The following is a 27,201-nucleotide window of genomic DNA, read 5'->3' as shown; positions in this document are numbered from 1 at the left end:
TGACCGACTTTGGGGTTGCAGCGCTCATCTCACTTTATTGGCCGAGGCAGCCGGTGTACAGCTTCCGGGTCATGTGGCCAGCATGACTAAGCCGCTTCTGGCGAACCAGAGCAACGCACGGAAATGCCGTTTACCTTCCCACCAGAGTAGTACTTATTTATCTACTTGCACTTTGCCATGCTTTCGAACTGCTAGGTTGGCAGGAGCAGGGACCGAGCAACGGGAGCTCACCCCGTCGCAGGGATTCGAACCACCGACCTTCTGATTGGCAAGTCCTAGGCTCAGTGGTTTAACCCACAGCACCACCCGTGTCCCTATCCTATATACAGAAATGAGCAAACCAGTGATATTTTAGGGAGCAGGCTAGCAGGCGGGCCCCATTACTTACATCATAGGAGCCTACACAACACAAAACACTGTTGCTGTATGTAGGTTTTGTTTTACTGTATTTGTTTTTTATCTTATATTTTGGAAATGTACATCCAGGTTTTTCCCCCCTTAATTTTTTTGAGAGGCCCTAAGCTATAGTTTGTTTAGCTTATACGTAAATCCGGCACTGGGGAGGGGGCGGGGTACAGCTTCTCCATCCTATGTAGCACAGCTACCTGACATGCTACACCTGCCAGCATCCCTTTTGCAGCTGTGCAATAAGCAGGGACAAAGGAAGCTGGATTAGGGCACTGGCCACCGTAAACACAATGCTGGACGAGATAAACCTTTCTGGTCTGGTCCTGCAGCGCCCTTTCAGTTCTCAAAACAGGTGCCGCTTCCTTTGGTCTCCCCGTCCGGAAAACAGCGCCTTCCTCCTCCGGCTTCTTCCGCTTCGATGACGAAAGGAGTCGGAGCGGCCACAACGACGCCGCGTCCCCCCCCCGGGAATGCACAACCAGACCGCGAGGCAAGCCCCGCCCCCTCTGGAGATCGGGCCTATCAGATCTCAACGGGCGGCGGGGCAGGTTCTTCGGTCGTCCAATGGCAACGGGCCTACCCGGAAAAAAGCGCGTGTGCGTCGGTCCGGCTGGCTACAAACTCCTGTTGCTTTTCGTTCCGCCGGCCGGATTAGTTCCCCTGCCCTCCAACCCTTTCCATCAACCTTCGCTTCGAATCGCCGGGATGTCGGCCGCGGCTACGAAAAGGGAATCCGATCTCTCCGGGCAGATCGAGGACTTTGTGGCGCTGCTCAAGCGGGGCGGGAAGAGGCCTCGCTCGGAGGATGTTGCCCGGCAGACGGTGGGCCTGCTGCGGAGGATCGTGGCGAACGGGCGCTGGGACAATGCGGGTGAGAGAGGAGCAGGAGCGGCGGAGACGGCGAAGGAGCCCTCGCCGCATGCACGGGCTCCTGTCGCCGGGCTTAAACCCTTTCTTCCCAGTCGTGCCCTCCACCCGTTTCTTCCCTAAGCCGAGAAACCAAACCGCGATTTTACTTCGGTTGGCTCCTTTCTCCACAAGTAGCTGCAACGATGGCAGGACTTGCCTAGCTCATCATGCATAATTTGCCTTTCCACCTCGAGCGGCCACAGGTGCAATGGAAGTTTATGACTCCTGCACCTTTTAAGCAGAGATAGGAGACCTATGACCCTGTAGGTGTTGTTGCCCCTCCAGATCCCATCGTCCCTGACAATTGATTGTGATGGTTGGGGCTGATGGGAGCGGGAACACCTGGAGGGCCACTTGTATTTTAAAGGGTTGTATTGGAGAGCTGATTATGGAAGGTGCTTCTTTTTCCCCCACCCTTATGTAGCTGCCAACATTTTCTTATACACAATTCTTAGGGGGTCCCTAGATTGGTGTGCAACCCGTCTTCCATGTGATAATGGTGCATTAGTGGTGGTTTTCTATTGGACCTCCCATACATTATTACATTTTATTAGTGGTTCTGCAATGCATCCTCAATGTTATCACAGTATTGCTGTCTAGAGGGTCACTCTTGTGCTGGCAAAAATAAGGCAAAACAATAACTCCAGAGCGTCTGTGATATGAGAAGTTACAACATTTCAGTTAAAAGCTATGGGAGATGCCCTGAATTGAAATGAAGCAGTATGTTTGCCCCAAAACATTCGCAGAAGTAAACAGTATTGAGAGTGGGATTGCATATAACTACTCCAATACAGTCATGAACACAAATAATATTGAATGCCCAATAAAAAGGATGTCTGGGGCCCTTAAAAGGTACATAAGTCAAACGCCTGCAAGTGGTTATCCTGTCCTTGCCTCTGTTGATCTGTGTAATGTGGGCACTTTTTACTGGATGTATCATCCTGATCTGGGTAGGCTTATTTTAATCACCAAACAAAGGGGGGTGGAAAGTAATGCAATGTGTCACACACACCCCCCCCCAGGTTCCTGCCAACCAGATGCAGGCAGAGTGAGTAGTTTGAAGTATCATTTGAGTGTCTGCTGTGAGGAGTAGACACCCTGTACTATGTAATTAACTTTGAAAGTTCCTTACATTTCAGGAGAGCTGATAAGCATAATTCGTCAGGAGGGTAAGAAAATGACTGCTGCCCAGCCATCTGAGACCACTGTAGGCAATATGGTGAGACGAGTGCTGAAGATAATTCGAGAGGAGTATGGCAGGTAATGGTTGCTTTTGTTTGATCAGAACCTAGCCAATTTCTCTAATGTAGAAACCACCTGACCTTACCACACCTGAAACTTCTGTTTAAAATTTATATATAACCATTGGAAATTGTTTGTAGAAAGGCTTTCAGAACAGTTGATTTTGGAGTGTTGAACCTTTATTCAGCTATTTTTAGGACCCAAATTATTTATGTGATTATAAGCTGTTTTATTTATTAAATTTCTATACTACCCTTCATCCGAGGAACACAGGGTGGTTTACAAGCAAAAAATAGAAAAATACATAACACAGTAACAAAACAATACCCGCCTGCCCCATTTAAAAGGCCATAGTTTGTTTAATTAGTAAACGTCTAAGAGAGGAGGAATGTTTTTGCCTGGCTCCTAAAGATATGTAACAAAGGCAGCAGGTGAGCCTCCCTGAGGAAAGCATTCCATGTCTATGACAGGGGACTGATATCAAAATTCCCCACTATCAGACCACCCTCTTCCTGCCCAGTTGAAGGTCCAGAGTGTGACCTGCCACATGGGCTGCTGATACAGTGGTGCCCCGCAAGACGAAATTAATTCGTTCCGCAATTTTTGCCGTCTAACGAATTTTTCTTCTTGCGAAGCACGGTTTAAACAGTTTAACAAAGTCGCAAGACGTTTTCGTCTTGCGAAGCAAGCCCATAGGGGAATTCGTCTTGCGAGGCAAATCGCGAATGAAAAAACCTTTCGTCTAGCGAGTTTTTTGTCTTGCGAGGCATTCGTCTTGCGGGGCACCACTGTATGTTGAGACAGCCCCATGGTCATCATGGTAGCCATGAAGCCCTGAGCCACCCCAGAGCACTCTACCATGGCTGTTGAAAGCCCCTAAAACCAGCCGTCCAGGAGCCCTCAACACCATTCTGAGACCCGCTCTTTCAGCTCAGGTTGGGAGACGGGGCAGTGAGGCAGGCAGTAAACCAGCAGAATCCCTAATCTGTCCCAATTGCTTAATGCCAGGAACAAATACTCTAGATCCCCCACAGCAGCCCTGCTTTTATTTCACCAGCCCAGCTAGATGATGTAATTCAGCTGGGGGTAGAGTGACAGGTGTTGGTGAGAGTGGCTGAGTCCAGGCCTCAGGGCTTTGGTCCTGCAAAGAGGCATCCAAGCTTAGGAGTCTTCAGCTGTTCCTGGGGTCCTCCCTCGCTTACACAGGAGTGGTGTTTTAATCTGTTTTTAATATTGTGTTTTAATTGTAACCCACCCTCAGCCCTTAGGATGAAGGGTGGGTAAGAAATTATAATTAATAATGTGTTGCTACTGTATGTACCATTCCCTGGCAAAGTAATTACCTTGAATTAAATCACAATTGCACATGCGATTCTTTTTCTTTTCTGGCCAAACACACTCGAGCTGTGTAAGCAATATTGACCCAGGATATTTGGCTTTTAGAAGGACTAACATAAATATAATCAGATGTTCTTAATTCCTTCTTTGATGGGAAGCCACAATGCCTGGTCCAGCATGTAACTTAGTCTTCCAGCAGGATTGTTTTTCCGTTTTGAAAAAGTCCCTTTTATTTTGTAGGCTTCGAGGATACAGTGAGGAGAGTGACCAGCAGGAATCACTACACAAACTTCTGACCTCGGAAAGTAGTGACGACACTGAGAGTTTCAATATCTACTATCCTCCACTCAGGGCCAATATCATTGAAATTATTAGTGAACTGTTGATTGAACTAGGTAAGAGAGAGCAGTATAATAACAGAAGTAACTGTGGGAACTACATGATTGCTAGTAAAATGATAAAGTTCCAATAATGAGTATTGCTGAAGTGTTCCACCCTTAACTGCTGCATAATGCTGCCTTCCTATTAGGAAGATCAGAAATGGGAAGAAACAGGTAGAGCTTTTTCCATCATTTTCAGCTGGAGTAGTGTAAGAAGATTTTAGTACTCATGATATAGTAAGTGGTACAAATATAGCCCGCCTATGTTCAAGATACGCATGTAACCACAGGAAGCTTCTTCTTGCATGGAATGAAAGCTAAACAGTTTGTGTCTGTAATCTGTAGGGACTGTTAAAAGTTTATATAATGCACATAATGCCCTTTCATCCAATTGTAATTGCAAACCATAGATACTGTCTCAGCAAACAGTATGTGTCCTTTTTTTCTTTTTAATGCCATAAGCCCTTGGCAATATACGATTCAGGTATGGTAGGAAATAATGAGATTCCACCCTGTTTGCATTAGTGCCCTATTTCCTAGCTAATTTGCAGTGGAGGAGGTGTTGGGCCTGTCTTTTCTCTTATGGCTGGATTTCTTTTTTCTTTTCTTTTATTTGCAGAGGGCACCACTGACAACATTGCCATGCAGGCCCTGGAGCATATCCACTCTAATGAGGTGATCATGACCATTGGCTATTCACGCACAGTTGAGGCCTTCCTGAAGGAGGCAGCACGCAAGAGGAAATTCCATGTAATTGTGGCTGAATGTGCACCCTTTTGTCAGGTGAGGCCTGTTATCTGGGCTATCCTTGTCCCCTGCTCACTGTTGACTATGGAACACTTCTAATTGTATTTTTGTTTTGTTTTATTTATTTAACAAATTTAACAAAAATAGAAACTGTATATTTTAATCATAAATGATTTTTTTTTCATTTATGGGAATGTATAGGCTTTGTGAACAGGCAGTAGGTTAAGGGAAACTTCTTACCTTTCCCAGTAGGAGGATGGTAGTGTTTCTGATGATAATGGCTTTTATGGACAGTGTGAAAACCTTGCATGCATGAACAGCACCCATTTCACAATAAATTCTGATAGCTGGCAGTTTTGAGATATAAGAAAGCATTTCTTCCTATAAGGCATAGTCAACACACCATTGATATTATTCCCACGCTGTATCAACCAACACTTCTTGTTGTTCCAAAGTCTGCTGTTGCTGGCAAAGCTCTAATACGGGATCAGACTTTCTCTGTGATGGAATTCCCTGTCTGGAATTCTTCTGCTGGAAGTGGCAGGATAATAGTGCCAGCTTTAAACATACCTGTTCTCTTAGGTGTTTGGTGACTGACATATAGGCTATTCAGCTTTGTGTTTACTGATAAATCTATTTGTTGTTTCTTTAATACATAGTTTTATAGTATTTTGGAAACTGTCCTATGGTTCTTTTGTAATGAAGAACAGTCTAAAGGTTCTGTCAATAATTGTTATAAATAAATAACATAGTGATTTAATTGCCACAAGTCTTTGTGGTGAATGATGAGCATTGCTGTTTGTTTTTAAAGAATTGGGTGACTACTTGAGGGCTAAATAGTAGAAAAAATAAACCATAGGTGTGAATCTCCATTTTCAGACTTCTGACACCGATTCTGGGATTAAGAGGTGATGGATATTGTCAAGGAATCTGTCTCGTTACTGTTGACAGAAATAATACTTAGATTAGTGGGACCATTGGTGTGACCTGACTTGAGATGAACTGTGTGCTCATAAAGCTTCAGAAAATTTAGCTTACAAGCATTACTTGCCTGGCCCTTTCAATGCACATTGTCACTTCCCCCTTTTTCCTTTTCAGGGTCATGAAATGGCTGTCCGTTTGTCTAAGGAGAACATAGAAACTACTGTCATGAGTGATGCTGCCATCTTTGCTGTCATGTCTCGCGTCAACAAGGTAGGCAGGATGGGACTGTTTGGTCTTTTTCTGCTGCTATGTGGAGCATACTGGGAAGCTTGTAGATTCAGAGTGGCGAAACTCTTTTAGGCCAAGGGCTGCAACTGAACTATTGTAAACCAGCCAGGGGACAAAACGTAAAAAATGGATATGACTTTTTGAAAAAAGACAAAATTCTGTGGGCCACAGAAAAAACACCCCCAAAACTTTTGGCATAACAGCATCACAGTGCAATACCTATGGAAGTAGTCATTGAAATAACTAGACTTTAATTATTATTTTTTTAAGTTTTAAATAGAAGAAATGGAGGACGGGCTGGGGCCCCCACAAAAATCTTTTAGCATCATGGCATCAGAGCCAGAGTCCAATAGCAGTCAAAATTCCTGTTCTGAAAAACTGGAGCTGGGGGGGGGGAGGCATCAAAAATGCTCTTGGCTGACTGCATGTTATCTGGGGATTCCCAAAGGACAGAAATTGTGTTGGGTCAGATGGGTCAAGACCAGCCTTTTTGACAAGCAGAGGGCCAGACTCAACTACAGTTTTGCTAGTGAAAGCCAGTGCAAGAATCCCTGCTATTACAATGGGCTCCCCCCTCCCCCCCATGCTTCCCCCAATACGCTCTGAAGGGCTGAGGGACACCCCCAGAACAATGTGTAGGGGGAGGGGAGGAGAGATCATTGGGAAAACAGAAATGCATGTGCTGCCAGAATGATCTCCTTAGTGCTATGATGAATTATACCCAAAATTTGCTCCCCCCTCGAGTTACTGGTTCTATCATACGTTAGGAATGCTTATCATCCTGCTGTGTCATGATCTAAGATAAATAACTTCCACCACATTGCAGTTCATTATGATACTCTGGTTTCTTAATATTTCTGTATTGCAGGTAATAATTGGAACAAAGACTATCTTGGCCAATGGTGCCCTGATAGCTGTCAGTGGAACTCATACCTTGGCACTGGCAGCCAAGCACCACTCCACCCCTCTTATTGTCTGTGCACCCATGTTCAAGCTCACACCACAGGTAGGTGCAGTAACCTCTGAATAGTATCTCTATGGTCAAGAGCAACACAAATGCTCAGAGAGAGCCAATGCTGCTGCACATGGATGAATCCAAATGCATACATTAATATGGACCTTGCAAAATGCCCGTGTGTCTTTTAGAGAAGACCATAAAGTAAATGTGTCAATGCACTCAAATCCTGTCCTGCCCCGCTGGGTACTATTTGGATCGTATCTTTTCTGAAATCTAACAAGGCATATGGAGCAAACCAGGGATATGTGAACATACAAGCGCTGAAAATGATATTGGATACAGAATTCAGAGGCTTAATAATAGTGAGAAATGATAAGTTTTAAAATGTACAAGAAAAGTACCCATGCTGCATCTCTTGCATAGGATGATAGTGATTGTGCCCTTGCTGTTCTCTTTTCCAGTTCCTTAATGAAGATGACTCGTTCCATAAATTCGTCTCTCCACAGGAAGTGTTGCCTTTCACAGAAGGTAGAATTTTTAAAAATTCTTTTGAGAGGAAGCTACTCTGTAAACCACTTTTAGTGACTCTGGACCGTTGAAAGCCCAATCTATACATGTTTTCTTAGAAAGAAATCCCATTGTGTTCAGCAGGGCTTACTCCCAAGTAAGTGTGCATAGGATTGCAGCCTGAGTTATTAAGCTTCAATCTTCAATTCACTGACCAAAAAGCAAGTCTCATTGAACTTCATGGGACATACTTCTGAGTAAACATGCAAAAGGTTGCACCGTTAGTACTAGGGCTTCACTGTGCTTACATCCTGATCTACTTTAAGCAATAATTGTTCTGTAACTGTTTCTTCAGCTAATATATTTCGTACATGCCTTCCTCCAACTCATATTGGGCACCGAAGGCAAAATATGGTGTGGTTGTTAGGATATTTCCGTTCCACCTTAAAAGGGAGCAGGATGTTTGTGTCACAGCCTGCGTATTTCCTGTTCACAGGATGTTTCTGTTGTGTCTTTGCTTTCGTTCTCTCTCTGCGCCTGAGACATCGAAGCAGGCAGTCATGTTTTTTCTTTGTTCTGACCAACGCTGAATAAACTTGTAAATACGCTCTCCTGAGTGCATCTTTCGCTGTGTGAATTCTGCTGATAGAGTGTGCATCAGCTCTGGAATGTGGCAAGCTATTTCTGGAGCTCGTGTCGCTAATTGCTGATACTGTACCTACGGGAGATCGATGGACGTCCGGAGGTGACGTGGGGTCATGATGGACTTTGTCTCCCTGGCAGTATCCCAACAGTGATATAAGCAGTGATAAGCTATTAAGATGATTTTGCCTAAGCAAGCATGGGCAATGGTCCCCAGCTGTGTCTTTAACGCTGCTGTTCTGAGGGATTATCAGTGCAGTTTTCTTTTGAATAAGCATGCTTATGTTATACTGTTGTGTACTCAGGCTTTGAATAATAGAGCACATGAGGCAAGATAGGTTTTTATTTCACCTCCTTTTGCTGCATTGTCTCAGTTTTTTCACTGATTCTTATGTGCCATACACTAAGTGCAAGGCCAATTTTTTTCTTGTTCACTTCTGTTGTTCATTTTTCACTTAAATTGCATATTTTTCTTTCAGGAGATATTCTGTCTAAGGTCAACATTTATTGTCCGGTCTTTGACTACGTTCCTCCAGAACTTATCACACTCTTCATTTCAAATATTGGAGGCAACGCTCCTTCCTACATCTATCGTCTAATGAGTGAACTCTATCACCCGGCGGATCGTGAACTTTGAGCTGTGGACACCATTTATATCATGGAGTAGATGTGTACTTTCGCCTGAAGAAGCACTGCCAAAATAAAACGTCAGACTGCAGGAAATGGACTTACTGTCTTCAAAAGATACTTTATTTGACCTTTGCTTTCTCTGTCAGAAAAAGCACTGCTCCAGTCCTGGGTTCTGTCAGCTTTATTGAAAGACATAGTATAAATCTTGGCTGAGAAAGTTTTAGGATAGCATAGAGGCCATAGTTCAGTGGTGGCCTAAACATCAAAAAGGAATTTGCTTGCAGCTGCTAAGCCACCTTCAGTCTGTCATCACAAATTCTCCTGTAACAGGTCCAGCTCCTTGATTCTTCTACTTTGCTTCTTGAAATAGGACATAGAAATAAAGTTTAGCTATTCAGATGGTTTCTGGTGGAAAGTAGCCTGCTATCATTCTTGTTTCAATTAAATGCTGATACTTGTATTCAGGGCAAGTTAAAGTAACCAATTCTACAAAATAGCATCTGAATGCTTTAATTATTTAGTGAATTATTATTTATTGAATACCGCCCTATACCCAGACATCTCAGGGTGGTTCAAAGAATAAGAAGAATTTTATTTTGGTGGTGATTCAGTTTGAAACTCTAGCCTGCATCAGTTGGATAATGCCAATCTGCATTTAAAAGTAACTTGAAATACCAAATGAGAAAAATACTAAGGTAAGCAGTATAATAATTTGGTTGAAGAAACAGTTCTGATCAAATGTTGAACCTGTGTAGGACCATAAAAGTATGATCATAAAGCAATGAGGCAAGGGTGTGATTCTATTATTATTTTACTATTATTATTATTATTATTTTACAAAACAACCTTTCAAAAGCATTTAATTGTACAGTGCTAGTGCAATGCAAGTCACTCCATATTTTTCAGGAGCACAGATGTGAATATTCTGCCTCATATATTTTTTAAGTATTAGACAATCCTGGTCCTTGCTGAATGAATTCAGGATGCTGAAGTTCCTTCTTCTTTTGTGCTTTCAGAGTTGATTCTGGTTCCACAGTAATTTGTGTTCCATAACAGGAACATCTATTGGTGTTTGCCTCAAGCACTACCTGTTGAGAGGCATCAGCATTCAATGAAATTTTAAGATCTGGTCACGCTTTCAGGTACAACAGTCCTTCTCTTTCCCAAAGAGTTGCCAGCACTTCACCATTTTCTTTAGTTTAGCCAGATTAGGTTTAGGCTGAAGCGGAAAAAAGAACATTAATGACTCGGTCACACATACCCTAACTCAAAGAAAACAATCCAATAATATTGCTTATAAAATTCTGCACAAATTGATATTTAAACGGAGAATACCCTCTGAGTTTACTTTTCGTTTTTCTGCAAAATTAATTAAAACTTGTTGTCATACAATTATCATGAACAGTGCTTGTTTCTACTTGCCTGAGAGTAAGCCCCACTGAACTCAATATGACTTACATCTGAGTAGACATTGTATAGGATTGCACTGGAAAAGATCTGCAAGAAATGTATTAGATTCTTGCCTGGTCCTGTTCAGAAATCCACATGGACATGGATGTTCAGTTCTGATTCCTCATGTGTTCCTTTACAGGTATTATTCAAAAAGCTAAATCTTATTTTGAAAAGGCCTTTATAGTAGTAGTTCACATAGGACTTCAACTGAACTAATTCTCAGATGAGATGCTGGATAATTTTGGCACATTATTCAAGCTCTCTATCCAAACTTGAAGTAAACGACTTTGGGAAGGTTCTACCCTAAAAGGTTGCATGTAATAGATACACATACAGAAGAAGAAAACCGAAGTAGTGTGTTCTACCCAGGCAAACTTGATGGTTAGTATGAAATTTCTGTTAGGATAGGCACACTCAGTCACCACCACATCCTGTGCATTTTGTCTGCTGAATGTAATACCTGACTTTCCTGCTGCAAGTGATCTACATCAGCAAGAGGCAGCATCGAAGGTCTCCCATGAGCACATTGAAAAGGTAACTGACAACATGACAAAGCTTCCATAAGATGGCAGCTCTCCTCCAAAGTCAAACTGTGATTGAACTTAATAGCACCTGAAAAAAGAAGAGGCTGGATGGAGTAACTCTACAAGAAGGGCAGCTCTTTCCTAGCCATGAAGTTGCATAAAAGGAGAGGGACCCCCCCCCAAGGCCTATAACTATGTTAATATCTGTTTCACTACGGCAACCAACAGCACACAACTTGCAACTCATACCTGTAGTAAAACCCATTTCCCCCCCGCCCCGTGAGGGTGAGGAAGAAACAATAGTTGTGAAAATGAAAGGCAGATTTCTCTCCACATTTCTGCTTGTGTATGCAAGTTTTTCACAGAATACACATGACATCATCCACACAACATCATCCTCATCAAAATGCCATTTCATTCCCCACTCCCCCATTACTGTTCATGGGGAGTTCGCTTCGGATCCTCCATGAAAATGGTAAATCTGGATTAAATGGGAAAACAACATGGGATGGCATTTTGATAAGGATGATGTTATTTAGATGCAGCACAAAACCTGCATGCATGAGCAGCACTGAGTTCACAGTAAACTGATATACGGAAACACAGTTTCAGTATGAAACATTATAGATCCCTGCTGTTCTGCTTTTAATGAAAACTACACCTGTCCTCTCTGAAAGTGTGAGGAAGGTTTCTGTAGAAGAAAGGTGGCCCAAGATAAACAATGCTTTCCTTACCATGGCAAGCCTGGGAAGCCAGCACCTTCAGAATTGTTAGAGGCAGTGTCCCTCGTGCCCCTCCTGTGGATTGCAGAAGCTGAAAAACAGCAATTGTTTCTAAAGACAACTAAGAATGAAAAGTCACAGCAACTAGAGATAGTGAGGTCCCAGGTGGTCCATATAACCTTGCCATTCTCATGCCATGCTCTGCACCAGCAGTCAACTAAGGACATATCCACACTTCCTGTTGCCCTGCTGCTTTCACTAGGTCAGGGGTCAGCAACCCGCGGCTCCGGAGCCGCATGTGGCTCTTTTACACCTTTGCCGCGGCTCCGGGGTGGATACTAGCGAGGGGAGGAGGCACATTGTACGCCCCGACACTCCCCACTGTGGCGGGCGCTGTACTGGCTGTGACGTTGCATGGGGGCGGTGTGTGTGTTAGTCACACTACATTGTAAGGGGCATGTACGCTGGTCACTGCATTGAAAGGGGGCATGTACGCTGGTCACTGTTTTGAAGGGGAGTGAAGAACACACACACACAAAAAAGGTAACTTGTTAATTTAACGTTTATTTCTATGAGGAGGAGTAATTCTGAGGGGTCAAACAAAGAAATAATAAAAAAGTGACAAAAAAGTTATTTTTATAATGACGAGTTTTGCGGCTCCCAGTTTTTTTTCCTTCGGAAACGGGTCCAAGTGGCTCTTTTTGTCTTAAAGGTTGCAGACCCCTGCACTAGGTGAAACCCCTCTTTAGCACTCAATCAAAGCAAACAGCAATTCAGCTTTTCCCCTGGATTCACATTTGCTCCAATTTAGCACTAAAGAGCAGTTTTTCCCTGGGAAAGGAGCAGGGCAAGGGAAAACCTGCTCAGAAACAGCACAAGTGGAAATGGGGACGAGCTCTAAATTTGAAACAATTCACTGTTGCATCCAAGCATTGGGCCCCTTCCTCAGCAAGGAGGTGGGGAGTGATCAGCAGAGAGTTTCCTTCAAGTATTTTGCTCACAATCCCCTTCATAATCCTGGGGGTGGTTTGGTCCAGAGTTACTAATTGTTTTCCTTCTCCTAGTAAAAAAGCTTATTCAAGTGTAAGTTGTGAACAGCCCTCGGGCTGTTACAGACTGTTAGTTCCTTTAACAAAGGAATATGAATTCTCCTCTAGTTATTTTAGAACCCTACACAATAAAAGAACAATTTCTGTGGAGCACTGTATATTTTCCCTCCTTTTCCATGTAACAACAGCTTGTACCACAGATTCTCCAGTGAAAGGCCATTTGTGGTTTAAACATACATGGTTATTTATTTACTGATGTATCTGCTCCCTTCTAGACACTGTTTTGTTCCTGTGTTTATTCTGGGAGCTCTACTATTTCTGGGCTGTGTTGTTTTAGAATCTCAAAGAAGGGTGTGAATTGCCGTCTACCATTGGCAAGAGTGAAGAATGTACATTTGCTATGAAACAGTTAGATGTCACAGGTCCAAGGGCAACATGATGCGGCTGCTCTTTTTCTTCCAACTCCTCCCCAGGCATACAGGGAGGGCTGGCTTTTCTTATCCTCCTGTTCTGGCCACTGGTGGGAAGGAGTCTGCCCCAACCTAAGGATTCCAAAACATGCAGATGGAAATTCAATATGCTTTCCGACTTCAGGAGGGTAATGTGCGAGTCATGTCTAATTCATACAGCTCTTCTTTATAAACCACACCCACCCACACACACCATACCTCAATTTCCTCTCGAATGAACTCCTAAAAAAATACAAAAGATACAGATCAGGCAAATGAGGTTATGTTCTTTTCTCACCCTCACAAACAAAATCTCTGTCCTTCAAAAAGGGATTATCAAAACCATGGTAACAAAATAATAATAATAATAAATAATAATAATAATAATAATAATCAGAATGCAAAGGATCTATACATGCCCATTTCAGCACAGCAGATGTCTCATTGGAAAGTATGTGGATGGAACTAAGAAGCCCGCTATGTAGTAAACTTGCAGATACAATGTTAAATTTATTGTGTTTTAATTAGTTATTATAAGCAGCCCTGGAAATATTGAATTGAAAGATGATACAGAAATGTTTCAAAATAAATTAATGGGTAGTAGTCAACTAAGTTTACTTGGAATACACCCACTGGAATTAATGGACCTAACTTAGTCATGTTCATTAATTTCAATGGGTACACTCTGATTAAAACTTGGTTGACTATCAGCCTTAATGGCTTTTCATGCATGAGTATGACTGCAGTTTCCCCAAACCCATCTTGCCAATTACAATGGAAAACAGGCTAAGCAAATCCTAGGTATAAAATGCTCTGTAGGCTTAAGTATCATTTCTATATATTTGGATGTTAAATATCTTATGATTAGGTTGCTATCTACCGTATTTTTCGCCCTATAGGACGCACTTTTTCCCTCCAAAAATGAAGGGGAAATGTGTGTGCGTCCTATGGGGTGAATGCAGGCTTTCGCTGAAGCCTGGAGACCCCTCTCGCTCTCCAGGCTTCAGGAGAGCCCCACCGCCAGCCCCACAAGCTCGGGGGACAGCGGGGAGGCGGAACGCCGCCATCCCGCTGTCCCCCAGCTTGGTTAGCAGGCTGGCGGGGGGGAGAAACCTGCTCCTCCCCGTCGCCAGCCCCACAAACTCGGGGGACAGCAGGGAGGCGCAGCGCACCATCCCGCTGTCTCCCGACCTGGTTTGGAGGCTGGCAGAGGGCTTCCCCCTCCCCCAGCCCTGCAAGCTCCCAGAGCGATGCCAAAGCTGCACGCAGCTTCGGCATGGCTCTGGGTCCCGTTCTGGGGGCTGGGGGAGGGGGAAGCTCAGGCTTCCCCCGCCCCAGCCCTGTGCCTGGGGAAAAAAATAATAATTTCCCCCCCTTTATTTTCCCCCCCCCCCAAATCTAGGTGCGTCCTATGGGCCGGTGCGTCCTATAGGGCGAAAAATACGTTTTATGAAGCAGCTAATACATCTGCAGAGTAAATAACCTATCCACTTTAGGTAAGAATTATTAGCAAGCTATTCCAGTCTGCCTGATCAAGACCTGTATGTAGCACCGCCAAATCTCAGGAAAAACTTAACAGATATAGTGGAAACAATACTGAAAGATCATGCTTTAATCTGGTAGCATCTCTGAATAGAATTTTCCTCATACGTCTTCCAATATTTTTATTCTCCTCACCATTCCAGATCCTCAGAGTCTATGCCTAATGTGCAACATAATCCACATGTGGAAACTGTTTTCAAATACAGATGTCCAAAGTGGATGCATACAGGAGAAACATAACCTATAACCAGACAACACATACCCAGCTTCTGAGGCGCCCTCTCACAGTTACCTACAGTCATTAAATGTGAATGTAATTCCCCAACTACATTAATTACATTATTTCCCTTAAAACTGCGGCCTTGGCTGTCATTCAGTGCATTTTGTTCTGTAATAATGTCAAAAACTGAATGTGCCCTTCTTCCACAGTAAGCCAGATGGTATGTGTGCCAACACACACACGAACCAACTTGGAGGAAAGGCAGCTGTTAATTCGCTTCTTTGTCACAAAGTATACCCACTCACAAGTCTCAATAGGCCAAGTTGAGGAAAGCAAACCTATCTCTGTTAACAACGTAAGACTTCCAGTACAATTGTACGAAGTGCTCCATCCCTCTTTTTTAGCATTGGAAAGAGCTTTATAAAACTGCATTGACAACCTGTAACCCACGAAGCAATCCTGAGGTTGAAACGACTCAGAAATCATACATGGTAAATGAGGACATCTGGTTTCCGAAAAGTCATACAAGTTCTGAACTGATCTCTAGCCTGGTTCTTAAATTAAAAAGTCACAAATATGAGGCTGTAGTGGGTGGCATGGTAGTGGTGCTCACCTGACCTCCCAACAGCTGAGTTGCAGCTGTTTGCCCAGAAGGTGAGGGAGAGGGGCAAGGTGGCACAAAGGTTGGTGCAGTGCGGAGCTCATCTGCCACACCAACTGGTGCATTTGCACTACACCAACCTCTCCAGCTGGCAAGCAGCAGTGACTCCACTGTCAGGAGGTCAGTCCCACCACGCGGTCTGTTACTGGTGCGGGGTACCACATAAGAGTTTTCCCACACTTCATGGTATCTTTCTGTTTTCAGGACTTCTTAGACTCCTAGTTATGCAGGGCAGGGAACAAGAGTAATTGTAATGGAGACAGGACTTCCAAGCAACTTGCTGCCGATCGTTATTATAGAGCAGACATAGTAAATTATTCACATCCACATATCACCTGCACAATGCTCTTCGTCACTGTCTGCCTGCCACGGCGCAATTCATTGGCCTCTTTCTCCACAAAACACAGTGGCACTTTCCCAATAAGAATCTGAGAGCGATTGTTCTCTGGAAAGGATAATTCAAGGCCTAAGTCCTCCAGACTTTTTTGGCAGCACCTAGAAATTAAAATGGAAGCACAAGACTCTGAACTGGAAGATCAGCCTTGGATATTCCTTTCCAGCCAGTGAACAAATTCCCAAACGACAATTACTGCACTTTCTTTAAAAGAAACACAGTATACTGTAATCAAGGGTCACCACAATCATTTGCAGATATACTTTCTTTACAAAGAAAAATGAGAAATAGTTCTATGGAGGAGCAGAGTTTCTATTATAGAGCACTACTCATTGTCATAGCTGTCAACTTTCTTGCGAGGAATCCTATTCAGAATAAGGGAATTTCCCTTAAAAAAGGGAAACGTTGACAGCTATGTTCATTGTTCAGTTCAGGGAAAGAAGTTTATGATTAGATTTAACAGCAAATGAACTTGTATTTGAACCTATCTTTTTAGATTGTAAATTTTATTATGATTTATGGTCAAAACATACCCTCTTACACCACAACCAAATAAATGTTTATTCAGAAGGAAGTTGCTTGTTTCCAGGTCAGTGGATATAGTACGGTTTCTTTAAAGTTTGAATATTATTTATTTGTATAGCTGAAAACATTGCAAAAGATTAAAAATGTAAAACAGAATAAAAGCAGAACAGAATACATTACACAGTTAAAATAAATATTAAAGCCAAACTTTCTGTCAGATAGGAGTTTTCTCCATTGAAGAATTTAGGTTATCATCCCCACAAACTTTTCTCCTTAAAATTGCTGATTTAAAGGCAAAACAAGCCACTTTTTCAGAAGTGTTGTGGGGCCTGTACCCTAATAAAGTTTATCTAATAGCCAATTGATCTCCAACTGGGAGATTTAAATACTTGAACATGACTGCTCTTCAGTCCTTGGAGATTGAGCAAACAAATCTCTTTCACTTCCAACCAATGTAACTTGGAACTTCATAATCCGTCTACCACAGAAGAGAAACAACTCAGAAAAGGAGATACTCATTCAGCTTCAATATCACCTGTGCGATACCAGCTACGCTGGCTGCCGGTGTGTGTCCAGGCCTAATTTAAGGTGCTGGTCTGTCTAATCCTTGTGAATCTGTGTTATTCTTGGTTTTAGAAATAATTGATTTTTGATACTTGTAGTTTTTATTGTTGTAAGCTGCTTTGGATAGGCTAATACCAACCATAAGAGTCTCCTCTGCTCCTCTGTAATCTCAATCTCCAATGGGGGGCAAACAGTGGAGGCCAGCAATTTCTTCTTGCCCAATTTTTCTGGTTGCTTCTCATAGGAATCTGATAACAACAAATGCACTGTTATCTATCTTATATATAAGAAATGTGCCTTACTGCCTCATCCTACAGCCCTATGTTTTAGAATGCAACATGCATGCAGTTTGAAGTAACATAGTATTTTCTTCAGCAGTGGATGGGGGACCTATAATATTAAGAACGGAATATTCTCTATTTTCAGCCACAAGCTTGTTCATGAGACATGAGGATTCCCAGCCAGTATCAACCATGGCCAAACGAATAGGTAACAATTCTAATTTCCTTTAACGCATGACCCACCCAAAAAATAGCCAAGCAAGCTGTTACAAGTATAGTGACTCCATTTTAATCCTTTAGCAAACACTTTTTGCAGTCCCAAGGGCTTTTCACATTCTTGAGCAATTTTCGCTGCCAGGCTACAACCAGAAAAGTTTCTCTTGGACTCTTCCCTGTAGAAAATTCATAACTCTTGTTGACAAGGAGGTCAATGAACTGTTATAGGCACAATGGACTGCTGCTGTGTTCTACTGAGTTGCGGCCAGAATCTCCTGAGGCTTGAAAAATACACATCCCTTGTTGGACAGAGGAGATTATTCACAATCAGCTAAAAATATGGGATGTAAAGAAAAATCAAAAGAAGCCAATGTTGGGGATGCTAGTTCTCACAATGAAACCGATCCCATATTTTCATTCTCTACAATTAACTGGCATACATCACAACAAATATAATACAGATTTGCATCAGAAAAGGAAGAAAGCTGCTTTTTTTTTAACCACCTGTAACTATACCTGTAATAAGTTGCTCTAGGCGGATTCGCTCATGGGCTGCATGCTGATCCACCAGCACTAAGAGATTTCCACCTAGATCAAAAGCATCATACAAAATTCAGCATATAAACTTGTGCTACAATTTTCTTTTGATCTCATCTCATCCAATAGAATAAATAGAAGTTTTCTGAGCATATGCTGGAAATGTTAAAAAAAAAGAAAGAGGGGATATTATCTTATATGTCATGCAGCAAAAAAGTATCAGGGAAGAAGATAAAATGCGTAATAGTGTCTGTTATTGTTGAAGAGATTCTTTTAAATCCCATTTTTGAAAAACTGAATTATGTCAAAGGCTTGGTATGGGGAAAACCCCCCACCAAGGAAGTAACTTCTTACATACAAGCTGTGGCAATAATATTGTGTGCAAAGGATTGGAGATAACAAAGAATACTGAAAGTAAAAGAATAGCTAAAAAATGTTTAAATTGGGCATTAATGGAAAACCTGTTATATTACTTTCAAGCACTAGAAATAAGAAAATTGTAAATGTGTAAAAATGTGTATTTTTACACATTACTTCCCCAGACAAAGAGCGCTCTTAAGATGTTTTAAGGTGTTAATATTGTATAGTCTACTCTCGATACAAGGTTAATTAGGTTCTCTTTTGATATGTTCTACAGATGAATTCAATAAAAGTCTATTCTACACACTAATTTATGAATTAGCAATCATTATTTGAATCTACATCATATCATTAAGATATTTTGCAGATTTGTCCTATTGACCAGGGGTTGGGAACTTCCAGCATGTAGACCAATCCTGGCCCACAAGGGGGATCCAATTTGGTCCACAAGACCATCTTCCCCAGGTCACCCCCACTGGGCCATCAGCTGACAACATTAGTGACATCAACTGAGAGGCCGGATGATGGAGTTTAGTCTTGCACTGCCTGTGTGCCCCATTCCCAGCACGGAACAGGATCGTGCAGCCAAAAGAGCAGCTTTTAATCTCTGCTCTTCAACTGAGGAGTAGAGATTAAAGTCTTCTCAAAAGCAACATGGCCCAGGTTGCCAGCTTAGAAATGCCATTACTGGTTCAAGATGAAAACAGTTATGTCATTGTCCCGGGTAAAGCCAAGTTCTACAAAAGCTGCAAAACCCCATTACTCAGAGGAAGTAGCATTCTTACCTGTGTCTTCATTCTCATCTGCCGTAGTATTTATCAAACAAGCAATAAATTTATTGTCCACTTGATTAAGAACCTGTAACACATTCAGTTGACTATTCATTAAAACTTACAAATAAATCTATAATAACTGTATAATAATTCAACAAAAATATTTCACTAGTTCATCAATTTGTTGACATACACCAATAAAACATTATTTGCTAACAACAACTATTAACTACTGCACTATCTGTATCTTTCCAACTCAAAAGAAATGTTTTATGCAAATTGTTAGCATATTTACCTGCACTGAATCAATCATCTTCTTGGTGAACCTATATGGATACAGGATGTTATGGATTTTCACAGCAAGATTATCAGCTTGTCCACTGCTCACATTAAGAGCAACCTATAAAACATATAATCAAAATTAACTTATTAGGATGTCCGCTGGAACAACAAATATCAGAACTCAAAATCATATGAACAATTGTTTTTAAACAATGTTCTTCGTAACAGAACTCGAAGTCCCATTCAAATAGTATTGACATTGGTGTTTCCCACACCATCTTGCAAACCTCTGTGGGACGCTAAATAAAGTTGTTACATCAGCAGTGTGCAGTCCTTCTGATCAAGATAAGTGTTTTTTTTGCAGCAATCTTACCCAAAACATTTAAATTGGTCCCACTGATATTTGAGAAGCGATGTGGTCACCCACTCTAGTATCAGTATTTTGTTATTTGGAGTGGATTCAACGAGCTAGTAAAACTATCACCCACTATTGTTGTCACCTTACACAGATGCTTAATATCTACATCAATTTGAGATGATAATGATAATGGTGGAAGCTATCCCTTACTGGACTGAAGCTTGAAGCTGATGTTATTTTTTAAAAGGCAACAGCAGAAGGTTTGCTACTTTGACTTGACTACTGCCAAGTTAAAATATGAATATAACCTAATGGGCATAGTGTATACTTTCCATCACTGACCAACTCCTTCTATATATTTACTTGAAAGCAGTTTCCTTGAAGCTCAGTTGGACTCAGTTTCAAATAAATACGTTTATTCTAAAGATAGCCATATCCCTCATGAGTAAAGAAACTTAATTTAAATGAGCAGTAAATGCAATGGATAATACTATAGCTTCCCTATCACATTATAGAATCCAGTTAGTCCTACAAGAATAATCACATTGCACTATTTACATTGCCAGAGATAACTGAAAGCTGTGCTATAAACCATTTAGCTTATAACTAGGGCACAGTGCTTTATCCTCAAGTCAAGATTGTTGTTTTGGTAATCTAAACAGGGCCTATAAAAGCAATTTGGCTTCCAAATGAAACAGGATAAGCTTTTGGAAAAGTTTGAACAAAAATACCACCAATTTCCAAATTGCATGAAGGACTTGTAGACTCAATAAGCATAAGAGGCGTGAGTGGTAAGTTTTTGGACAGTTCCACAAATCTATACAACAATTATTATCTCAGTCCAAAAATCACAATGCAAGATAAAACAGAAGCAAATCCCAATAATTATTGGTGACACAATTCCACCCACCTCTGGAAAGTGAGCAAACACAGGATTGTCCCATTCAGAAAACAAGGACTGGAGAGATTCTCCTTGTGTATCTAGAAGAGAATATATGCAAAGTATTGAAACTATGGGGGTTGGTTCATATTTTTTCCATCTACAAGTTAAGATGATATCCGAGTAGAAAAAGCACACTGCCCATTATGACATTTGAGATTTTATTTTATCACATCTGCACAAGATTAGAAAACCACTTCACTGCACTATTTATATAGAAGGATACAAAGCAAAGTTTGTATCCCCAAACCGCTGCTTAAGTAGCTCTGTCACCTTTAGGTGAAATTGTTAAAGCGTCAGGATCTTCCTCCAGTGTGTGTTTTAGTACAACAATCTGCCCTGCCTTGAAATGTTAAAGAGGGCTTGAAGTAAGTTGCTCATTCCTACTAGAGAAAACACATACCAGAACAATGATTCACCTTTCCTTGATTCATAAAGATCTCAAAAATTAAATATGGTGTCATTTCCAGACAAGAACAAGGACAATCAGAAGAAAGGGATTAATTTTCCTCTTCAAATCACTGTTGTTTACATAGAAGTAGGCACTGCATGCTATCCACATTTTAATTGACTTTGACCCTTAAAAAAGTTATTTCCAATTCCACACGTCAAGTGATTCATACAAGTCCCATTGTTAAGAGACCTTGAATCACTCCAAGTTCCTGTTGGGACAGCTGGCAGAATTCTTTGGTTTGTTATTATTTAACATAGTACTCTATGTCCTGGCCTACCTCTGAAATCTTGGCTTGCTAAACTCCTCTCTTGCCGAGGTCTTGGAAGGAAGGGCACAATAAGCTCACTTCTAAATGGGTGGCATCTGCACTGAAACCCTAAATACCCAACGAAAGAATTACTTCTATAGATGTGCTTACAAGTGCTAGTCTACAAAAATGTCCACTTGCTGCTTTCATTATAAAAGGATCAATAGGTGATTAGCATAATACAAAACATTAAAGAATCACATCAGTGCAACACTGTAATGATGGAGAAATAAGATTTAGTCAACATTTTGTGAATTACGAAAGACACATCAGCAAGGAGACCTGCATATAAACTGTTCAGAAATAAAAGAACAGTGGTTTTCAGCAGGGAGTGGGGGGTGGGGAAGAAACTCCCAAGTGCTTGAAGGAAAATTCATTCCAGGCCCAACATGTTCCAGGGGCATGTTTTGAACAGTTCTCATCAAGTGCATAAAAACACTGGTGACAATTCTTGTTCAGAGAATGCATTCCCTCTCCCTTGAAGGACTGTTCCAAAAGGTGTTGAGACTGAAATGAATATTTTTTTCAAACACCTGGACTTTCTTCCTCCCTCTCCCCCTACTGCCTATCCTGCTACAGGTGGTTACATGGTTTTGTGCTCATAGAATCACAGAACTGAAGGGGGTCATCTCGTCCAACCTCCTGCAATGCAGGAATCACAACTAAATAATCCCTGACAATAAGCAAACCTGAAAAAACACTGTGAACTTACCACTCTCCATGACGTTTACAGCCACTGTGCTTATATCTTTAGTACATACAGCCTGAGGTTCCTCGCTGGGAGCAGTATAGGTGCTCAGTCCAGTCAGTTTGTTGATGTATACCATCCTACCCAACGAAGCATCAAACTGCTGAAACCATTCAGAATGATGCAACTGTGCCTTTTCCTCCTCAGCTGCACTTGAGTCATCTGCAGCATCCTCCATATTGCCAGTCAAGTTCACATCTTGCAGTTCAGAGGCTTTCCCAGCTTGCTTTATAAATCCATCCACAATGCCTGTATTTTCACAGGAGCCTTCAGAATCAGCCCCTTTATTGGACAAAGCTAAACTTCTGTTTGGGGAAACTGCATATTCCCCATCAGTGTCAATGAAACAATGGTTGACATTATCTTCCGCGTTCCCAGGTCTTGTGCTAGAGATTCCTACAGGATCATCCTGCTCATCTGAGGCTGAAGCAAAAGAAAAACTCTCTGCTCCTGTTTTTCTTGGGGAAATTTGAGGTATTTGGCAAGCACTCTGCAAAAGATTATTTTGAGATAGGTGGTCATGTCTGACTTCATCTTTTTGGCTTGAATGTGCTTGGGATTGTTCTGAAGTATGCCCTAGAGGTTCTGTAGTTAAAGTTTCTATAAGGCAGTCCTTCATTCTAGATACTTTAGAGGCAAGTGTTCCTGTGAAGTTAGTGTCAGAAAGAGGTTTATTTTTTATCTGAGAGTATTCTGTCAGTGTCAGAGGACTCTCGCTTATATGAACAGCTTCTCCATGTAATAGACTTTCTTCTATGGAGTGCTGAGATCTTTCTAAAGAAAAAAGGCAAGCATGACCACTGTTATTAGACACAAAATGTTCCTTAGTTGGAATTTCACAAGTACAAGAGTTCTGAAAATTTGTATTCTCATTAGCGGGATACCTGCCACAGGCTGGCCTTTTAACCTCACTCTTTTCCACATCAGTTGTTGGCGTATTCTTTAAGTTCCCATAATGTCTTCTGAATCTATCTAATGACCCCAGCTTTGGATGCAAGCTTAGTTTTGTAAAGCCACAGGATCTAGGCCTAACTGAAGGCTCAATCATTTCCCTAGTCCGCGTTGCACTGTCTAGATGATGAACAGGACCTGAAGGTGCCTTATAAATAAATTCTTTGACATGTGATGTTACAAAGTCAACACTACTATGTGGAGGAAAAGAAACTACCTCAGTCTTTTGACCTGACATGTTCTTCTTCCTCATACATTTGTTTCCAATGACAGCACAGGTCCTCAAATTTTCTTCAGCACTTGGAGTTTTCTCTGAAAACTCTAGCTTTTTTCCAAATATATCCTTGGCACTTATTGGACCCAGTTGTGTCTGTCTGTCTAATGAACTGTTAATTTCTGTTGTTTTGTGAGGTGGCAGATTTTGCATCAGATGTGTTATAAGGCCTGTGGAACACAACTTAATTTTTTTCCTTCCCATCACCACTTCTCCATTGACATTTGATCCTGCAGACGGTTCCCTACCTGTCACTGGCTTATATTTTCCTATCAATCCATGTCCAAGAAGAGATTCACCTTCAAACTCATTAACATCTTCCATAGCTTCAATATGTCTCAGAGTGACAGTGCTGGGGTTACTTTCCTGAAGGGCTCTGTCTGGTTGCCTATTTGCACAGTTATCATGTTTCTCAGTACAAAGTGAAGTAGAAGCATGCTTGTCTATTTCTAAAGCAACTGTCCTGTCCTGTTCGCCGATTTCTTCTGGACACTTGGAATTAATTGGTTCAACAGGGTGATTATCAGAAATGTTTGATTCTTGGTGTAGGTTACCCAACTTTGGCAAGATAGGAATTGTGCCATTTTTGTCAGGCACATTACTGCTACTCAGATCATAAACAGGTGCAGTGCTAGTCAAATCTGAGCCAGCATCTATTTCCTCCAAATTGTCAGTTGGGGCTGTGTGGTCTGATGTCTTATTTTCATGAATTAATTTCCTTTTGACAGACTTTGACTGCAGATTAAACATTTCATAAGAATCCACTATATTCTCAGAAGCTCTCTTGAAACTCTCCTGCAAGTCTTTCTCCTCAAGGAGAGATGGGTGTAAATCTACAGTTTTAACTAAACAAAAGTCATTGTTTTCATTAAATTCTTTAACGTCTTCACCACACAGCTCAATAAATAAATGTTCTCGCTTTAAAAAATATTTTACTCCTTCCTCAATGCAATCTAGGAGAGCATTCCAGTTGTGAAACTCTATTAGAGTTTTTGCAGGTTCCAAACACACATCATACGCATCATATGGACATTTCACATTGATAATAAAGACTCCATAGAGCTCTGGGCCAGAGCGCTGACGAGCAGGACTTGAAGTCGAAGACCCACTTTTTGTCTTACATATAATGCTTTGTTTTCTTAATAAAAAGTCAATAAGTTTATGCAATCTTGTTTTTAATACCAATCTATTATTCACATATAGAAACTGAATATTCTTATTGTAATGCCCTTCAGAACTGATAAAACCACTTATCTCGAATACTGCAGATTTATAATTTATTTCTCGTAATTTCTGGGATCTACCTAGATCATAAATCTGAGAAAACCGAGATCGTGTATCTTTTGTCTTTGGTAACTGAAGCACCATTGAACAGGAAGCATCATTCCGTAAAGAAAATGAGATGGAGGGATGAATAAGTGAAAGAGCCTCTACTTTATGCCTCACTCTCTCAAATTCCAATCTGGAATCCATGCACTTTCTTCTCACAGGTAATTGGTGGAATAAATTGTATGCAGTCACTGTTGTTCCAGCACTTGGTCTATTCAATTCTGTTTCAGAGACTTCCAGTCCTTTTCCATTGTGAAACAGTTTCAGGAAGGTTTTTGCTACCTTACTTGTCTTGGATGATATTTCCAATATACTGGCCATGTTTGCTATGCTTGCCAAAGCTTCTCCACGGAAGCCATAAAACTTTAGATTTTCTAGGTCTTCCACTGAGTAGCATTTACTGGTAAAATACCTATTTCCCACTTTGCTGAGGTCATCTCTTCCCATCCCACTGCCATTATCCACCACCTGGACTTTAAAAGTTTCCATATCCAATCGTACAGCCACACATGTTGCTTTAGCATCTATGCTGTTAAGGACAAGCTCCTCAACACACTGGCCTAGTGAGTTGATGGCCACTCCAGACCGCAAGCTGGTTTGCACTTCTTCAGCCAAGCATTTGATCATCACAAAAGTGGAAGGATGAAAACCTCAGGAGACTGGATATGTACTGCCACTTTCTTTGAATCCCCTATAAGAAAACAGTGAAAACAACCAAAAGCTTAGTAGATATATTTAGCCAGACTCCACATAAATTCCTTAACATTTCCCTAGTTTGTTTCCATGGTCATTCTTGTTGCCTTACAGCACAATCCTATATTTGCCTACTCATAAGTAAGCCTCATAGAGTCAAATGGTGCTTAGGCCCAGTTTGCAGCATTTGTCAACAAAATTCAGTTCTCATTTTAGAAAAGTTCAGCAATTGCAGAATAGTTCCATTTGTTTCTAAGTTGATTCAACACTTCTTTATGTTCTGTCCAAACCATATGAACATGTACATATACACAAAATCCAAAGTCATCAATGCCAAAGCTAAATTATGACAAATAACTGATTTTTGGTGAATTCAAACATGTGGTTTCACAACCACATATACACGCAGGATTGTCTCAACTGGGTGAAATGAAGCATAACTGCTGGACACTAATGCAGAGTGCCATAATTTAGCTGGCACACGGATGGTAATAAGTTAAGATACACAAACATTGTGCTTATTGCAAATGTTCTAGATGGGGGCTTAATATTGTAAATGGGGCATTAGCAACATTTTTAACCTACTGGATTTTCCACAGAAAGGGTAAATCTAGGAAAAAATTATGCTCTGGTATTTTCATGCGGATAACATTACATGGATGCTGCAAAAATAAATTAAAAAAGAGAACTGATTCCACAATAAACACTTATTTGGAAGCACCCAAAAACTGTACAGTCCATTCAGACTAGTTACACACAGAAAGAAGCTAGTGTGGTGTTGGCTTTGAGAGGATGCATAAAGTTAAAAAAGGAAAAAGGAAGCACCAGCTAGCCACCGCCTCCTTTGCTTCTTGGTTACTGCAATGCCAACTCCCATTGCTTGGACTAGTATTTGCAGAGCAGGTATGGAGTCATTGTTAAAATACTGGCCGAAGCACTAGTTCAAAACTTCAAAGTTTTGACACTCACTTAGGAGATCTTGGGCCAGTCACCCACTCTCAGTCTATCTCACCTCATGGGACTGCTGTTGTGCCAACCAGGGTTTGAGAAATAGAATAAAGGAGTACCTAGAAGGATTTGAATAGAGCCAATGCACTTTTAAAAATCCAATTAAGACCCCTTATGAAGCGATTCCAGCTGATGAGGGGAAAGGGGGGGATATATATACCCGCCTCTTTGCCTCGACAAAAGCAAGACTTTGGGGTGACCAAAGCTGGAGAGAAAAGCAGGTGCTCCAGACTTTATAAAGACAAAGTAGAAAGCGCTTGGTCTGCCCCGGGTAAACCACTGGCTGGACTGTCTCCTCCCTCCTTGCATCCCAGGCGTGCTCGCAACAGACCCGCTTCTCTTCCTCGCTCCGCCTCCCGCAACCGGACAAGGCACCAATCCACATCCGTGGCAGCCAAATCGACTTGCATCTCCCGCCGCCTCAGCTGGTGAAATTAACTGTCAGACACCACCTGAAAACTCGACGGCGGCAGCGCTGAGGAGGGAGGCCTGTCGTTGTTGTTGTTGTTGCTGCTGCTGCTCAACAGCCACCGGCGAAAGCATCGGGACACCGATTCCCAGCGTACAGAAACACGTTGCAATGCACCCTGGGTATTGTAGTCTTTTCGAAACTCT

At 41.6% G+C, this 27,201-nt stretch overlaps 2 protein-coding genes across 7 annotated transcripts; one reads left to right on the top strand and one right to left on the bottom strand.

Moving 5' to 3' along the window:
• Positions 1-1,026: 1,026 nt before the first annotated feature.
• Positions 1,027-9,070, top strand: EIF2B2 (eukaryotic translation initiation factor 2B subunit beta). Its single transcript, XM_081174090.1, has 8 exons — positions 1,027-1,279; positions 2,457-2,577; positions 4,138-4,292; positions 4,897-5,060; positions 6,123-6,218; positions 7,105-7,242; positions 7,656-7,722; positions 8,823-9,070. Exons 1-8 carry the CDS (start codon positions 1,114-1,116, stop codon positions 8,978-8,980), a joined length of 1,065 nt encoding a protein of 354 aa, XP_081030216.1. The 5' UTR covers positions 1,027-1,113; the 3' UTR covers positions 8,981-9,070.
• Position 9,071: 1 nt separating this feature from the next.
• MLH3 (mutL homolog 3) lies at positions 9,072-27,174 on the bottom strand. 6 transcript variants are annotated; one of them, XM_081172366.1, is made up of 13 exons: positions 26,918-27,174; positions 22,285-25,576; positions 21,554-21,644; positions 20,793-20,863; positions 19,538-19,642; positions 19,255-19,327; positions 18,089-18,160; positions 17,215-17,323; positions 15,928-16,087; positions 13,389-13,412; positions 11,684-11,762; positions 10,886-11,037; positions 9,072-10,192 (listed from the first exon to the last, which is right to left on the bottom strand). In XM_081172366.1, the coding sequence occupies exons 2-13, from the start codon at positions 25,510-25,512 to the stop codon at positions 10,112-10,114; spliced, it is 4,245 nt and encodes a 1,414-aa protein (XP_081028492.1). In that variant the 5' UTR covers positions 25,513-25,576; positions 26,918-27,174; the 3' UTR covers positions 9,072-10,111. The 6 variants fall into 6 exon arrangements, with proteins under 6 accessions (XP_081028492.1, XP_081028493.1, XP_081028494.1 ...); XM_081172367.1 differs by having other exon boundaries at positions 27,039-27,174; XM_081172368.1 differs by lacking the exon at positions 26,918-27,174 and adding an exon at positions 26,548-26,645.
• Positions 27,175-27,201: the final 27 nt, after the last annotated feature.

Source organism: Podarcis bocagei, assembly GCF_964188305.1.
Source record: "Podarcis bocagei genome assembly, chromosome: 1".
NCBI lineage: Eukaryota > Metazoa > Chordata > Lepidosauria > Squamata > Lacertidae > Podarcis > Podarcis bocagei.
Note: the sequence above shows the minus strand (reverse complement) of the source record. Positions and strands in the feature narration are given on the sequence as shown.

Bases quoted from the DNA above. Each gene is read 5' to 3' on its own strand.
- EIF2B2 (XM_081174090.1), top strand. From the start codon at position 1,114: ATGTCGGCCGCGGCTACGAAAAGGGAATCCGATCTCTCCGGGCAGATC. The intron at 5,061-6,122 runs GTGAGGCCTGTT...TTTCCTTTTCAG, and splicing joins AATGTGCACCCTTTTGTCAG to GGTCATGAAATGGCTGTCCG. The intron at 7,723-8,822 runs GTAGAATTTTTA...TTTTTCTTTCAG, and splicing joins AGTGTTGCCTTTCACAGAAG to GAGATATTCTGTCTAAGGTC.
- MLH3 (XM_081172366.1), bottom strand. From the start codon at position 25,512: ATGATCAAATGCTTGGCTGAAGAAGTGCAAACCAGCTTGCGGTCTGGA. The intron at 20,864-21,553 runs GTAGGCCAGGAC...ATTCTCTTCTAG, and splicing joins AGCAAGCCAAGATTTCAGAG to ATACACAAGGAGAATCTCTC. The intron at 19,328-19,537 runs GTAAATATGCTA...AATGTGTTACAG, and splicing joins AGATGATTGATTCAGTGCAG to GTTCTTAATCAAGTGGACAA.